At 44.1% G+C, this 17,506-nt stretch overlaps 1 protein-coding gene across 1 annotated transcript in view; it reads left to right on the top strand.

Annotated features, from left to right (window-relative positions):
* The window catches only part of E2F2 (E2F transcription factor 2), a 29,412-nt gene extending 14,405 nt beyond the window's left edge, over positions 1–15,007 (top strand). The window contains exons 6-7 of the mRNA XM_069224121.1: positions 2,813–2,969; positions 5,560–15,007. Coding sequence (XP_069080222.1) covers positions 2,813–2,969; positions 5,560–5,597 — 195 coding nt within the window. The 3' untranslated portion in view covers positions 5,598–15,007. The remainder of the gene's footprint in view (positions 1–2,812; positions 2,970–5,559) is intronic.
* Positions 15,008–17,506: the final 2,499 nt, after the last annotated feature.

The following is a 17,506-nucleotide window of genomic DNA, read 5'->3' as shown; positions in this document are numbered from 1 at the left end:
TGTGTCTCCAGGCTCTCCAGGATGGTTGTGACTCAGCCAAGTTCATAACTCATTGTGGGTTGGACACCACAGGTTCCATAGGGTAGGAAAGGCCATTAACATCCTTGTCTCCACTTGTGCCATGCTTAGTTGTGGTCCACTAGTTTTCCAGGTGATGCCTAGATGTTGCTTATGGGCATCCTGTTTAAGGACAAGGCAGTCTGCTCTCGAGCAGTTTCAAGATGAGCAGGGCGACTGTTAACAATCTGGCCTTATCTGCCTTGCCAGCTGCAACCGCCCTCCCTCTTTCATTGCTTCAGCAGGGATGCCCATACTGCCAGCCAATGCAACCTCCACAAGGAGCCCAGCAGTTTTGCAGTTGAGGCCATCACTGTCCAGTCCACTACCCCATCCAGCCCCACTTTGCCAAACCATTTTAGCGCTCCCTTAGTGGAGGACAACCCTCGTGGGAGGAAAGATATGACTAATATTGACAGTTTCTGAGTTTCATAACCTCAGACAGGTGGGTCTTGCAAACTGTTCAGCAGGGATGCTACTTTCCTTTGTTTTCTTACACATTCCACTGTTCCCTAGCAACTGATGGAGGGCCAGCTTTCCATTTTGTGGTAGGAAGTACAAGGCCTTTTGGCCAAATAGGCTATTAAGGGTTCTGTGCCAGTTGTAGGGACATGGTGGTTAATCCTTCTACTTCCTGGTTCCCAAGAAGGATGGATGCTTTCATCCTATTGTTAGACCTGCTTCCTATCCATGCCTTTCTTCCAGAAGAAGAATTTCAAAATGCCAACACTGCTTTATTTTTGTCTGCCCTCTGCCCTGGAGAGCAAATGGTGATGTTGACCCTGCAAGGCGCTTACTTCCATATACCCACCCTGTTGGCCCAGTTGCGCTACCTGTGATTTGTGGTGGAACAGGGGTATTTTCAGTTCACTGTGCTCCCCTTTGCTTTCACCAATGTCTCTCAGCCTGTTCCTGAAAGTATTGGATGTGCACTTCTGGAGATCAGTAGTTCCAGTATTCAGACAGGCTTACCTCAGGCACCCATCAACTACCTCCAGGACGACAACCCTCTGGTCATCTTTGGGGCTTGCTATCAACATGCCATAGTCATACATGCCTCCTCCTTAGTCTCCACTTTCTGGACACTGTTCAGTTTTCTGCCTTGTCCCTGGGAAGGAGTCCAGGACATTCAGGCTATGATTCCAATATTATTCACCACAGCAAAGAATACATACTGTTGGCAATTCTGCATGTTAGAATCCAGAGTGGAACTGGGACTCCTGTATGTCTGTCGGTACCACACTTGCCCAGAGTTGTCAAGATCAGGACCGACTGGGTAGAAGTCCTCTTAGTGGCCTGAATTGTATGTGAAGTCTATGGTATCCAGAATTCCTGGGCTTGACCACCTGCCTTCTGGTCAGGCTGTCCTTCTGCCAGTTATTGCTGCAGGGCTCAACACCCAGGACCTCACAATTTCCACCTTCATGCTTGGAGACCATGGAAACAGCTGACCATTGTTGACTCACCCCCCACCCCTCCACCCCCCCCCCCCCCCCCCCAAAAAAAAAAAGTAGTCATCTTTTTGGCTGCCAGGCATCTCTCAACAAACTGTGTACACCTGTTATTGTGACAAGTTTGACTTTGTGAGGTACTAAGGATCTATATTGATCTTACCAAGGAATAACCTTTGGAGCGACCAAAGACCAGGCTGTGCAGAAGAGATCAACCTCGTGTTTAATTGTTCTGTACTAAGTTCTGCTATGCACTAGCTAAAAAGCTTTCAAAAGGACTGAATGCTCATTCTCTTATGGCCACAGCTGCTACCACTACTCTGGTAGTGGCTAATTGGGCAGGCCTCAATAAATTCACAAATAACTATTTTATGAACAAGAGTGGTTTGCTAAGAGGGGCATTTTGCCCACTTGGTTGTGCAGGACTTTCTGGTTTGGGTCCATCCACAGAACCTCCTTTAGATAGGTACTGCTTTGGTACCTATTAAGGCGAGGAATCTACGGCTAGAAATGTGCATCAGCAGTACCAGATACTTATCTTTGGTAAATTTCTGGTAGATTCTTATCTAGCCACAGATTCCACATAAACTATCCTGTCCTCATCATTCTGATAGAAATCTGTCCATTTAACGTGATCCCAAGTGTAGGAATCTGCACACCGCTCACACCAGTTTTCTTTTGGGCCTCTGTTCCCCGGGGGATGCAGGCAGTCTCAAGAACAACTGATGACTGCGGAGTTGAATGCCATTGGGTGGGAGCTGCAAGGTGGCATCCACTGGCTTGCCGAGGTACTGCTGGAAACCTTTCCTTTCCCATTTCAACGCCTGGGAATAGTAAAAGGTGAACGAACTGTGGCTGTTTAGTCGCTTACCTTCAGTAATGCTTTTTCTGTAAGTACTTTGTTCTTTTGATACCAACTTCTAGTAGCGGATTCCTTGCCTGAATAGACACCAGGTGTTTGGCTGTCAGTAAGAGGGTGGCTCTGTCATGTTCACTTGGTCCCATATTAAATGCAGGATTCCTTTCAAAATGAGTAGTGTTCTTTTTTTTCACATTATATGCGTGAGTGCACCTGCAGGGTTTTTACATGCTCCCACTTAGAGGCAACTATGGAATCTGGGCCAGTCCAACTTACAAAAACTGTTCTTGTGTAGAAAAATCCTGTTCAGTGGTAATTATGGTAAGCCTGTCCAGCTCTAGAGGTAGTTTAATGTAGTCTTTTTTTTTTTCTTTTTTTTTTTTTTTTTTTTCTTCCTCTCTTCCCTTCCCTCCTCTGAACTTCTGGATGTTTCCTCCTTGCGCAGGAGAACCTGCAGATCTACCTGAAGAGTTCCAACGGGCCCATTGAAGTATATCTCTGTCCGGAGCAGATAACTGAGCAGAAGCCCAGCCCTTCGAAGCTCAGCAGAGTGGCCAGCACCATGCCCCAGGAAACCTCCTCTGTCTGTCCTCCACAGCAAGGTACATGGAGGGGATGCACAGTGTGTGGCTATTAAGCGGGAGGATTTGTTGTTGTTGTTGTGGTGGTGGTGGGGGGGGGGTGGTGAGAGGGTAAGGGAACAAGTATGAGGTGGATTCCAAAAGTTTGAGGTTATCAGATGGATAGTTGCCAGCTGCTTTAGAAATGGAAGGGGTCAAGAATCCTTATCTAAGTATTCCTCAGCTCATAAAATGACTGGCGCTGCTGTCTGCCTCTCGAAGAGGCACTGGTATTTTGCAAGTCTGCAGTCGCATCACATTCTGCATAATTATGTGTTTTCCACACAAGTCCATCAAATGCTGTATTTGCAGAATTTAAGTTACTAGCTAGAGTGGATCAAGTTATTAAAACATGGAGACATGCTGCAGCAGACTGGAGGGCCCATTTGAAAAGTTGACCGGAGCTTTGCAGTTGAGGTAATCGTGCACTCCATTTCCCATGTCAAGTCGGGGAGTGGGCTAACTGGATACATAGAAATGGTGTAACACAGTTTGACTAATCTGATACATTGAAGATTGCTTTCTTACCATGAGATATTTTAAATACTAGTTCCATCTTTTCTGTACCTACAGTTACTATCACTTGATCTAATATTTAGTGCAAAGATGCAGCTTACATGGTTAAGGTGTCATCCACTCTCAAATTCTAAGTTTAGGTGCAATGCAGTTTTGCCACGCAAACATATGGGCAAAGCTCAATTTAGATTGCGGCCTTTACCTTCACAGCCCTTGTAAACCGCTCCCATAGAGAAGCAGCCTGTCAACATTGCTGTAAATTATATAGTACACTAACAAAAATCTGAACATCAGTCAAGTAATTGTATCTAAAAATGACTTCATTACATTTCCATGAAAACGTCAGCATGCCCAAATGTTGATTTTTTTACAAATGCAAAAACAGATGATGGACAGAATGCAGAGCAAATCAAACATTCACCTCCCAATCACAGATCTGGGTTTAATCCATCAGTTTTTTGCTTGCCATGTCATTTCAGTTTGGACCCAGCCATATGCGGAAACAGTCCAGCCCGAACTGCCAGGCCAGGTCTTCCCTGAACTAGAAAACAAGCATCCTGGGACTGGTTTCAGGGTATCACCCTTAATCAGCCAGCTAGCTTGAATCTGGTGGCATAACAAGCATGGGGAACCCACGTCCCGGGCATACCCTTCCCACTTGGGGGCGACAAATGCAAAAGAAGATGATGGACAGAATGCAGAGCAAATCAAACATTCACCCCCAGTCACAGATCTGGGTTTAAATTCCATCAGTTTTTTTGCTTGCCATGCCATTTCAGTTTTGGACCCAGCCATATGCAAGTCAGTCTTGACCTGGGTCCCGGGCTCACTATGCCACTGGATTCAAGCTTGCCTGACTGATGAAGGGTGAAACCCTGAAAACCAGTCCCAGGATGCTTGTTTCCGGTCCAGGGGAGGACCTGGCCTGGCAGTTCAGGCTGGAATGTTCCCATGAAGAACAGGGTCAGGAATGATTTGCATATGGCTGGGTCTAAACTGGGGTGGCATGGTGAGCAAAAGAACGATGGATTAAACCCAGATCTGTGACTGGGATTGGTTCCGCCTTCCGTCCAGCATTTGTTTTGCTTTGCTTAAATGTTGATTTTACAGCATATGTGATGCTAAATTGTCCCTTCTAATATGCCCCCATAAAACCCCCAATCGAAATGATTAAGAAAATGCCCTGTTGGTGTCCCAAACAAACAAGCCTATGCTACATAAAAGCCATTCCATAACCGGGTTTTCCGAGTCTGTTTTCCGTTGCAAAAATTCGGTTTGTATGATCTTTTGCACACTGATTGGGAGAGTGTTGGGGGTGTCTGGTTGTGGCGTCTGTGCGGGGCGGGTGGGTTGGGGTCTGGGGGGGGGGGGGGGGGGGGGGGGGGGCACGATGAGGGTCGAGTGGAACGCGGGGTGGTCGTCTGTGCTATGGCTGCTTGAGATGACGCCATGGTGAGCGGCAGTGTTGCTCGTGCCTCTCCAGTCAGCTGCAGGCACTAAACATTATTTGACCCTTTTGTTGTTGCCTTGGTTATATAAATCATTTCTGTTGGTGATTTAAGGTCACTGCTGATGTTAATTGCCTTCTTACGCCCCATGAACACGTTCACAATACCCTGCCATTTGATTCTCCCAACCAACGCTGAGCTCTTTAGTTTCCCAGGCCCATGCTTGCGTAAATTATACAGTCCAGGTTTTTTGTTGTGCATTGTGAGTTGTAATATTTTATTGAAGTGCCTCCAGGGGTTTTGTGTCGATCACTATTTTTCCATGTATTTAGCTGTTTCTCTCACCACCTACCACGTGTGAGCTGGACTACCTGTGCATATAGTGCTAAATCAGTAGGGGATGAGGAGGCGCCAACAATCCCAGCCCTTCTAGCCTCAGTGGCTTTGCACTTTAATGAAAATGGGTGTAGGTCTGGCAGCCAGTAGGCATGAGCTGGTACACTGATGGCCGAATAATGCTTCCATTTATGCACCTGAATGCTGCAGTGCTTTTTGGATTAACATTTCTGGAGCTGCACTAAGTCTTTGTCTCCTTTCTCTCCCCACAGAGGTGTGTGTGAAAACCGAGGTAACCTGTGAAGACTGAGTTGTGTACGGACCAGCCGGTTTCTGTGAAAACGGAGTGTGCCTCCCCTCTAATGGATGTCGTTCAAGGCATGCTGGACTTACCCGCATCACTTGCTGCAACAAACTGAGGACCCAGCTTCCCTCCTCGTCCTTTGATGCAGACACTCCCTTTGTCAGTTTCTTGCCTCCCTTGGACCAAGACGATGACTACCTCTGGGGTCTTGAGGCTGGGGAGGGGAGTGACTGACCTCTTTGAGTCTTATGACTTGGGTGACCTGCTAAAGGATTAGACACCTCAGTTTGGGATTGTGTTGTACTCCGTTTTCGGGTGGTGCTCTTTTGGAGATCCAAAGAGGAGATGCAGCCTTGCAGGTTGTGACATGCCAATTCAGTCCAGACTGCTCCTATTCTGGAAGGAGATTTCCCAAGAGGTGATTGCATCGGTTTTTGATATGGAACCCTCTTCGTTCAAGAGAAATTCCACGAATGAGCCATGCTCATGCCTGCATGTAGTCTGCTATTGTCTGTCCAAGGTTGCTGCAGAGGTGGTATAAACTCATTAAATCCATCCTTGACAGTATCCATCTTTCAACCTTGTCTGACACACAGCTGGTGCTGTTCCTCATCGGAGGAGCCATTGGGAAGATTTCATGTTTGCCTGTTGAGCCCCATCATGGCATGGCATAGCTTAGATCTTGTTTGAAATCTGGCTGCTGGGTGGGGTGGTGGGGGGTGTAAGGATAGATGCTTGTATCCTTCAATATTCCTTTGATCTGGGTCCTCAAGCCTACTGTTGTGTCCACCACTTTCTCCTATGAGTCGTACTTGTATTCTGTTTGTTCTTTTTTTTTTGTATTTTTTTTTTTCCCTCCCCAAGGTTGAAGATGTTTGGTTCGCCTCCTGGTTCCCTGAACAAGGCAATAGAGCTAAAATGCTGCTTAATAGCCATTGTTCCCCCCCCCCCCCCCCCCCCAAATACTAAATAAGAAAAAAAATGCAAACTGTCCCTATTTCCTCGCATTGCAGTAAAACTGCATCTTGTGGTCAACACTTGCAACTGGCCGGTAGGTCCCCGTCCCTCTTAATACAGTTGCTTTAGATTTCTGATCCTCATACATCAATTAAGGAGCTTCTGAAAATATTTCCTCCGCTCTATATTGTTCTAATCTGGACTTCTCTGCGCTACAAGGCTGGACCTCTGAATAATCTTTTTTGCAGATGTATATGGCCTACAAACCTATCGGGTTCCCTGGAAGGGGTCCCTGGTCCAAAGTCAGTGGTCAATATGAGGTTTCCACAGTGGACCTTTAGTCTCTAGTGCCCTTTGTATCCAGAAGTGCGGCGCAGAGATGTCTAGTGGGCAAGACAGCTGCTTTGGAACCAAGTCTGGGGATTGCAATTCGAGGTTCTCCACTTGAGCAGGCTTTAAGATACTGAGACAATTACTTTACCTGCATATCAGCGCTTTCCCATAACTACCAAAACAGGTAGTTCTTCGACTAACCAGATTACTTGGTGTGTTATTGTTTAATGTATGTAGATTTTTTGTTTTTGAGGGGTGAGGATGGTGAGGGGGGCAGCAGTGTACTGCTCCGAGGAGTCCACTGCTGAGTCTTTAATTTGATATGTCTCCTCTTGCTGGAAGTTTGCTTTTAGCTATGTCTCGCCTCTCCCTCTGTTTGCCCCCAGGTACTGTAGAAAGAATTGCTAACGTATAAAGTTAATGCTGCACTTGACATGTTTCGAAGCAGTCCTGAGTTGGCTAATGTGGCACTGGGTGGTGTGTAGTATGCCAAGAATTCCACAGTGTGATCAAGTGGTGAAACTGGGATTAGAATCCAGGCCTCATGGATCCAACACTGAAATCATTGCACCATAGTGCACTGCTTTTAACTTCTACATTAAACAAATCATGGTTAGAGCCAGGACCTCCAGAAGGGCTGTAAGTGGTTGCAGTTACTGGTACAGGTTCTGTGTGTCTCTTAGTGGTGGGGTACCTAAGGCTACATTATTGGCAGGCTTTCACACTATCACATTTAACTTAATATGCACCTAAGCTGAATACAGTTCATATACATAGTGCTTACCCTGAAAAGCTGGCATGGATCCAGCCATCCCACACCTTTGTTGAACACCCCTGATTTCGTGCTTACTGCAAACTGCTTGCCCTTTTGTTCTGCTGAAGACAGGTGGGCTTAAAAAGAGAACCTATGACCTAGTTTAGTGGCTGTGCTGGTCCAAGGGTGAGTCCTAAAACAGCTTCCTTCCTTCACCTCACACACTTCACTAACAAAACTGGTGGCGTTTCTTCTTTTAGCATCAAAATACGTTTTTGTTGCAAATAGCCACTGGATGGAAGTGCTCTTGTGTTTTAGGGGCGTTCAAGCAGAATATTACTGCTGAAAACTGCATGGAGTCAGCAATCTCCTTTCAGATAGGAAGAGCCCACACTAGATTCCAGCACATCAAAAGGGGGGCACTGCTCACTTGAAATAATGTGCAATTTTTGAATGCTTACTTTTGAAAACATCTTACCTAATATAGTGTGCTATTGTAATGTACAGACCACCCCTGCGTCTGTAGAAGCCTGTCGCCTTTAAGGCAGAGCAATGTTGACCCTGCTAGAGTGCGACATGCTACCTTCAACATCAACATATTTGAAATATTTAGTGTACAATTTGGTGTGGGGGGGGGGGGGAGGCTGCATCGGGCAGAGCGGTTCAGAATTAGCAGGCCAATTACTAACTAGCAAAAGGCTGCTTTATGAGGGCAGATATGCAGCTAAACTAGTGTATGTTACAAATAACCCTATCCCACTAATGCAAATGAACCTATGCCTCCCAACTCTTCACCCCCCCCAATAACATCCAGACATTCCACACTGCCTCCTTCCATTTCATTCACTCAAGCGTCACTCCCATGAACTCCATCGGCCAGTGCCTCCCCACCCCCCTTTGTTAAGGCCCCAATGCCTCTTGCGTAGTGCATGAGCCCTGTGGTTTTCTACTGCCTCTCCTAACTTGTTTAAGTTAAAGCTTAGCCCCAGCCTGACATACCCCCCCCCCCCACCCCCCACCAATAAAGTGGACTGAAAACAAAGAACGCCGCCTATTACCCAGCAATGATACAATTGAACAATGGGTGGGGACATAACTCCTGGCTATACTACTCTCCAGGACCACAGTGCTCTTAGAGCTCCGTCACCCAGCCTTGTGTGTTCAAGCTGCTACATGAAACCCCACCCTAGACCACAAGCTGGCCAAGGAGGGCACGCCACTGGCTTGGGTTGCGCCACCTGTCTGAAGCATCTTAAAGGTGAACGGCCCAAGGGTGAAACCACCCCCAGGAACCCACATTACCTCGTCCTGTAACTCTTAAGTCTGCTTTGGTGCGATACCCTTTGGTGTTTTGAGTTTTGGTGAGTTCTTGTGGATGAGGATTTTTTTTTGGGGGGGGGGGGCAAAGGCTTGGCTTCCTAAAGCAAAGTTAATGCACGTAATATACCTGCTTTTCAACTTTAGATCGCAACACTTTCTGGGTCGTATAACCTACAGAAAAATATGCAGCACTGCATAGTTTCTTTGCGGTCTGTTTTCTGGAGATTGCTGCAATATTGTCAGTTGCAGTTGTACTTTAGACTCATGGCATGGCTGAAGCACTGACTTGAGGAGTCAGGAAGGCACTAGCAGGTTAGTACAGTCCTGTGTCCTCAGGACAGAGGACCTTGGGGCACATGTTAAGACTTGCATTGTAGGCTGATGGGGCAGAGTTGAGCCCTATTTTTCAGAAAAGTAGACCTTGCGTTGATTAGCAGTCGGGCCTGCAGAATTGGGACAATAGATTGCTTGTTAGGTGAGGTTGTCATATGTTCAAGACCCATTTCCTTTAGCTTAACCCTTAAAAAGTGGATGGGGTGGGAGCTTAATTGAATGTTAATATCTTGCTCTACTGCTGGTGAAAGTGTGTGCCGTGGTGTCTAAAGTAGATTTAGCTCTGTTTTTACCACTGACTGTTAATAGGTTTAATTTATATTAATTGTTTGTAGAGTTATCTAATATGAACACCTTGATTTGTCTTGGATCAAGAACTCCCAGGCATACATTGCATTAGCCCCACCCCATAATCTTAACTTCCCATTGATGATTCTCCACATGTTATGCCTGTTGATCGTTTCATATCCGTGCTAGCAAGCCAAATTTACCTACAGAATCTAATGACTATGGGCCTGAAGTTATTAAAACATTTTGCCACTTTAGCTGGGCAAAGAATGCTCCAAATGGGTTGCATGTGTAAACACCAGTCGTGAGTAGGATGACAAGACCCCTCTGTGTTAGTGTTTTTTTTTTTTTGGTGACGTTATGGCTTAGTGTGAGTGTTTCCCTTTGCGTTTTCATCTGTACTTTGGCATTATTGGCTGCTGCCTGGGCTCCTCCTTCTAAAGATAACTTGTGTAGATTCCTATTCACATTTTTTGATTTTGTATGCTGGGATACTGCTAGTGATCAGAGTAGGCGTTTTCCCCTCTGATCATAAGCGCTTGCTGCACCTTTATATTGTGCTTCAACCCAAGGTCCCAGTAGCAGCTTGGAATCAAGCCTAAGCTTATCTATCTTACACTGACTTATTTCCTCTGTAACAGCTTTGCTGATGTGACCACACAGGTCTCCTGTTTCCTCTCTCCAGCTTGCACCGTTAGGAAGCGGACACTCGCCAGCCTTCTATCGCTGGCTTCCTCATCTAGAACTCCTTCTTTCTTGACCCTCCTTATGAATGAGCCATGCTAGAACTATTCCTGATATACCCCGAAACCCAGTGTCTGGCTTTTGGCGGTCTGGCTATGTTTGGAATGCCCTGGCTTATTTTCTAGCTATATACTGTGGTTCTCTGGTATTAGTACATTTTGGGGATGTAGTTGTGCTGTAGATTTGACACTAAAAGGCCTGTGTCTGTCTTCCATCCACACATGTGGGGGGAGGCATGAGTGCAATATGGCATGACCAGCCTCTAAAAGACTTTGACTGCCATCTCTAGGACAGGGTTTTTGTGAATTCAAATCAATGAGGCCATGGCCACCTGCTTGTGCTCTAAGGGGCTCATGCAGGGTCAGGGTGGTGGAATCTGAAATGCTCCCAATAGTCAGGCAAAGCTTCAGTAGACAGGTGGTTGGCTATTTTTCAGATCCCAGGCAACATTTCATCTTCTGATAAGACTGATGTCTCGCCTTAACAGGTCAACTGAATTTAGGCGTATCTTTTTCTGGAGCGGCCTCTCAGTATTAAGTAAGAGGCACATAGATCTGATCAAGGCTTCTCTAAGGTCTTCTTGTGGGTAGTGTGCTTTCCACTGTGTAGTCTAGGGGCCATATTCACCAAGGAATCAACCAGTGATGATTGGGTGGGGGGGGTGTAAGGAGGACAGCAATGTGCCATACTTAACATGGTATGGTACATTCCTGTCTCTTCCCAGTGCTGGTACACATTGTGCTGCCTAGTGCTAATGCAGCACCCTTACATCATGGTGCAAGGGTAACTGCAATGTAAGCAGGGTTGTTTTTGTGCAGGAAGGGGCAACTTCAATCCAGAGAAGCATTTTCCTCTTTCTGTGTGTACTGCAAAATGCAAGAGGAAGATGTTTACAGTTTTATTCAGGGATAACATTGTTATTTGGTAAACATTTGATTTGTAGAAGTACCTTCATACTGTGAGTGTATTCTATACATTATGTATTTTTGGCTTCGCAGATTGGTGCACATAAGAAGGGCTCTGTACAAAGAATGGAGAAAACATATCTTTTCTTGGACTTTAACTTTGTTTACTTTCTGATCTCAACACATACTTTGATGCCACATGTTTGTAGACTGAACCTTTTTTCAGAATACTTCCGCACCACTTTTTTGGACTTTGCAAGGACTTTGAGTATATATGTCTTGAAGGTTGACTGGTTACAGCCTCATCTGTGCACCAGAACTATGGCAGTCCTCTTTGGTTAACCAGAGGGTCCTTAAACTGTACTAATCAACCTTTTGTGAGGTTTCTGTTCAGGGTCCCATCATATGTTTGAGATCAAACCTCCTGTGATTTGGCCAGTTTTCATTTTCTCTGAGTAACTCATTTAATAGTTGTCACTCTGCTGCCCCATTTTCAGCGCTACTCCCCCCCCCCCCCCCCCCCTCCTGCCCCCCAAGCTTCTCTGGCCTGTAAGTTGATCCACCACTACCCTGTGCAAGCACTTGCAGGGGTTGTTGATCAGATTATAGTCCCCCCCACCCCCCCCCTCCCTTTTTTGTGTGGTGGTAGTTCAAATCTTTAATGGAATTCAGACTGGTGATTCCTTCTGAAGACTAGTTTTAAACTGGTGCATTTGTCACAGGCCATTAGTTCATTTGCACCCCCCCCCCCCCCCCCCCCTCCCTTTTTTTTTTTAAATAATATCTTGATGAACTATCCCAGAGTACTACCTTGTGAGCTCATAGCTGGACATTACTGGACTAACCTGTCCTCTATCAGAAATAATCATTGCCTATTGCTGTCTTTGCTGCTGTAGGGGCATGTTGCCATTCGGCTGGGGCACATTCAGAGTCTGCATTTGGTTTTGAGCCTTCATGTTCAGTAATACTCCTAGGACCTGGTTGGCTCCTATTGAAGGAATGTAATTGTCAAACGGAAATAGTGCAATCTCAAAAAAGGACGTTCCCATGTTTATTGCTCTAACCTGTTATCATCAGTGTCTTCATTTCTATACTTACTAATACTTTAAAAACCGTACCTGTTAAAAGCAGTAATGTTGGCAATTTTAGCAACTATTGTTCTAAAGTGAGATTTTCTTGTTTTCCAGAACTCAATTTCAACCATAAATGGAGCAATGCAATTCTTACAAGCCATGAGGCCCTGATCTATAGTGTTGCTTACATTTTAATTTCAGTATAACTGAGATATTAATCTATCAAACTGGCTTTTTGTTGGTTTTGCTCTCTCCAGTTTTAAAATCGCTCCTAGCATGGCGGTTTCTTGATTAATCTGTTAGTTTTATGGAGTTTAGAGTTCCATGCCCTCTTTACACTTTCTGGCAATACACTTTACATGTTACTGACCATGTGGGCTTCCACTGCCTTGAAAGCAATGATAAAGCATTCTCTCCCCTCCCCCCCACCCCCTTTTTAAAAAGAAAAAAGAAAGATTTGGCATCGCCATCCAAGTAAGTTTGAAGTTCTGTCTGTGTTCTGCTGCCGATGGGATTAGATTATCAGGCCTGCATCTTGTTTAATTGAGAATCTAGAGCCGCAAGAACATCAGTCCAGAGCAGGCAAAGAAGGTTCTCTTCTCAACATGTAGTTATAGAACTAGAAAAGTGTTGTCTTCTCGCAGACTGCTGTACATTACTGAATGTGTTTTGCTTGATAATCCCAGTTTCCATAACAAAAGATTATCTCTCTGTTTAAACGAACACCTGCAAAAATATTTGCTCTTTATGAAGTGAGTAGCTTGAATTCTCCTGCTTTCATTTGTCTTTTATACATTCAGCTGGCTTTTTAGTACGTGATCTTTGGGGACATGCTCCTCCCTACAGCCATCTAATTAAAGTAGTTACAAATTATGGCCGCGCCGTAGAACATATTTTTCTTTATATTCAAACCCACACCTTTTTAAAGGAGGGACCGATGGATTTGCTCATGACTTTCACCACTTTTGTTCATGCACCTTTTACCCTGTATGGTCCTGCAAGTGGTTATCTGCTTCCTTTTTTTTGGTTATTTAAAGGCACTTAAATACTCTTGTATGACGTCTCGCCTTTTCTCTGAAGCTATGACATGACAGAATTGCTTTTACGTTTCAAATGTGCCCAGTGTATAAATGTAATTTTTATAGGACTGTGATGTGTGCTCCATTGAATTTTAGACAGCGGTTTATTTGGAGTTTTTAAAGTACTGCAAAATTGCATTACAATGAGAAAGTAACTGGGTTTCTTTTGATCGTGTAATCGTGGGCCATGCTGCAAAGTTGTGATAGGTGGCTCCTTAACTCTTGAAAGTATATGCTTCTTCAATTTCTTTGTTCCTGTTGTGCTTGTACCCTCTTCAGATGTAATCTCATGGGCTAAACTGAAAAGCTAAACCTGAAATTCCTAATAGTTGAATTGTGCAAACGTGTTTATAGAAGCCGTTCTTTTAAAAAGTTTTATTTTTCTATTGAAGCTAAGTGAATGAATTCTTGTAGTTTTTTTATGCGAGTTTAATATCTTATTTAAAGTGTACTAGCTTGCTTTTTGTGCGCAAGATCACGCACATGCATTAATTTAAACACCTAAATTATATTTTGCTATCGACTTCCGCTTACTGTAAGCTCAGTGTTTTGTCTGCAGTGTGTAAGCTCATAAATATGTGTGTGGGCATTTGTGATAGCTGTGATGCAAGTTGATTATTCTGATGAATAGTTCCACTTAGGCTATGATTGCAAAGTTAAAGCTCCTCTCCCGCCCCCTCCCACCCCCACCTCTTCTCTTCAGCAAACCGCATTGTAGAGCAGACTGCCACCTTGAACTGAAATTGTATTAGCTTTACCTAAGGTATATTAACATTGCAGATGGTCTGCGCCCTATATTTAAAAAAAAAAAAAAAAAAAAAACCCTTAGGGAAAAAACTTCTGCCCATGGCTTTTTGGTTGGTTTGTCAGAGGTTCATAGGGGCGGGGAGTCCAGTAGCTATGGCTGCCAAGCAGTCTTTTGTCCATCCTTCGTCCTCTGACCTACACTGAAGTGCATCCGTACATAGATAGTGTGAGCTTGCTGGAGGGTAGGGGGGCTGGTCACTGAAGGTTCCACCCTGACCTCTCCTTGACTCCATTGTGTGCAGACACTATCCAAGTGCTTGTTGGTGGTAGGAACTACAACAATCTGCAGATTGTGGCTGCTGTGTTTTCCTTGCAAGTTAGAGTTGGTTTTCTTGAGAGGAACCCAGAAATTGCAGCCTTGTGGATTATTTTTTTTTTCCTCATTTGAGGCAATCTTCCCATTGCTGAAATCACTTTAATGTCTATATTTGCATTTATATTCATCCTAGAGGGGTGGAGTGGCCGTTCTGCAGTTTGTGTTGATTCTACTGGGCAAGATCAGCTGTGGTACTTCGAAATGGCTGCCTGGTCCTCCACAGGAAGCTATTGTTAAATTCATTGCTTTGCACATCTGTCCTTTGAACATGTGTGCAGCTATTTTATTGTAAATGTGTACATAGGTATTGCACTGTATTTATAATGGAAGCCTTATTGTACACTGTTGTAACGGGTGTATTTAAAAAAAAAAAAGAGTGACGTTGGGACCTGCCTAGTTTTAGTGGGTGCATTTGCCGACTAACGTAAGCCTCTTGATTTTGTTGAAAAGTGTTTGTAAGCAAAAATGTAATTAAATGTTTTGAAATAAAGGTTTTGTGTTTGATAAGTTTAGTGCTGAAGCATCTTAGGAGAACATGTTATGAAAATGGAATTTAACTGAATGCTGGTCAATGGAGCCTAAATGACTGTGCCGGATGCTGCACTCATCAGTACTCTTCCTTACACTGACGCCTCCTCTTCCTCGTCCCTGTTCTTTTCCTCTGTCCTTCTCCAAGGACTGCACCTAAAGCCTTATTTTGTTTTATAAGGAAAAAAAAACACTACCCCTCTCATGAGTGCTCCTCCTAATTAAATTATTGTTTTTGCAGCACGGGGCCAAGGGGAAAAATAGGACTCTGAAATTAAGATTACCAGTAAGTAATTGAGGCATTATCATTTAATTCCTCTGTCTTTATGTGCAAGTAGTGAGGGGGGCATAAAGAAATACTCCAGAATCAATGCTGCATACCTGAAACCATTTTTTTTTTTTTTTAACTTAATAACATTCAAGTAAAACAGTACTGAATTCAGCTCTAGCAGGAAGTATCCAATGCGTGAAGTGCTCTGCAAAAGTCATTAGAGAAGCCTAAGTGGCAGCAGTGCAGATATTCAGAAGATACTCTCCTAGCTTCAGCTCGAGAAGCTGCCGTACTTCCTGGAGGAACAGCCCTGAGTGGAAACCGGCAAAGGAACCCCAGACAGGGTGTAAGCTCTGCCAATGGCTAAACATAACCACTTGCTAAGAAAACAAAGCTTTTAACATGGTGAACTGAGCCAAAAGTGAGAGTTGGACACAAGAAGTGTGATAGAAGGATATGGTCTAAAGAAAGCTGCACTGCTCTTACTTTGAGGGAAAGGAGTGCCATCTTTTCAGATGGGGCACGTGACGACAAGATAAGGTCGCTCCCTTTTTAGAGGTTTAAAGGCAGCAAATAGAGATCCTACATGAAAGGGGGAAAGATTCCAAGTAGGGCCAAAAGACTGATCCTTGGGTGCGTTTCTACAAAGGAATCCCTGGGTGAATAAAGCTCATGAAAGGTTGCGAGTTGCCAACAAAAGGAGGAACCCATTAAACCCAAGGTAAACACATCATGCAAAAATCTAGAAATTGGAAAGTATCACAGAAGACTGGCCAAATTTCTGGGGAAATTCCAGTGCGAAGATATGCATGGCAGATACAAGACTGAAGAGTAAAAGGCCTATGGGATAATTGAATGGACAGCACCACGTGTGGAGAAACTCCTAATTCACGTAGGTGTTGTGGTTCAGATTTTGAGTGTAGTTATTGAAATAATAATAAATAGTATTAGTATAGCACTTAGGGTTGAAGCACTTTAGTGAGTAGTATGCTATCTAGAGTCTAGTTAGTGGTGAGATACTTCTCAAAGTAAAAAGAAACAAAAAAAGGAAGCACAGTGTGACCAAAAAGTGCCTCTTTATATACTCGTAACACCATAAACAATATAATATAAAAAAAAAGTTTGTAAATATCCACCAACTTAAAAATATAACAAGGCAATTAAGATGAACATATCGCAGTAACCATTAGTTTATTCAGTGCCGTATTTGTCAACCATTCAATGTCTGGTTGGAAGGCGCCGCCCCCTTCATTAGCCTGAACCTGAAGAGCACAGACACTGTGTATGTATCTGGGGGGGGTCTCCTTCTAGGGTCCACCTTGCCTGGTAGTGGAGCACACCTGGCCTTTCCTGATTCCTCCAACAACCCCTTTCGTGGTCTAATGCCCTGGTCAGCCTGGTAGGTGTTGCTCCTGATCTTGTATTTATTTATAGTCAACCTATTTTCCCTTAAAATATGTCAAACCTTTCAACCACATGTTGTGTACCTTTGCAGTCCTTTTGTGTATTAGAATATTATCCAGAACATACATTATTCTTTTAATATCTTTCAACAATGAATTTATAAAGCCTTCAGATGCAAACGCCAACCATCATGCACAAAAAAACAGCTCTTAAAACACCATGTGGCCTGATAAACTACAGCAAAACCCTTGATACACGTTGCAACATTATTTGATAACATTTATGAGACAGATCCAAAGCGCTGTGAAGTTTGACATTCTCTAATGTGCAATTTATATTTGGTGCTTGATTATCTGTGGGATCAGTAGGAGATGCATCAGCAGAAGTTGTCAGACAAGACCGAAGAGTCAACCTTCAAGATTTCATCAAAACCCGGAAGAGGGTATAACTTGATCGAAAAGTATGAAACATGTTCAGGGTCCTTCCATTCCTGTAAGACAACCTGTTGGATTCCTGAGTGTAGCTGAGTAAGACCAGGCGCTAGCATGGGTAGATAGCAATAAAAAAATTAGGAATTTTTGGCTCAAGCGTTTCCTTGGAGTTTTGAGGGCTGAGGAGTCTGCTAACAGGAATGCTAGAAAACCCAGGAGAGTGTGACCTATCCTGTCTCGACTAAATATGCCTGTAACTATCTCAGTAAGATAAGAGACTATGGGATTAACATATAAACCAGTTTTGCCCATTCTGTGTCAATGGGAAAATGTGATCTTTCTAAGAGAGAGGTTTGCTCTTGGAGTCTTCTT

This window comes from Pleurodeles waltl, chromosome 3_1 (genome assembly GCF_031143425.1).
Source record: "Pleurodeles waltl isolate 20211129_DDA chromosome 3_1, aPleWal1.hap1.20221129, whole genome shotgun sequence".
In the NCBI taxonomy this organism is placed as follows: domain Eukaryota; kingdom Metazoa; phylum Chordata; class Amphibia; order Caudata; family Salamandridae; genus Pleurodeles; species Pleurodeles waltl.
This window is presented reverse-complemented; position numbering and strand designations above follow the sequence as displayed.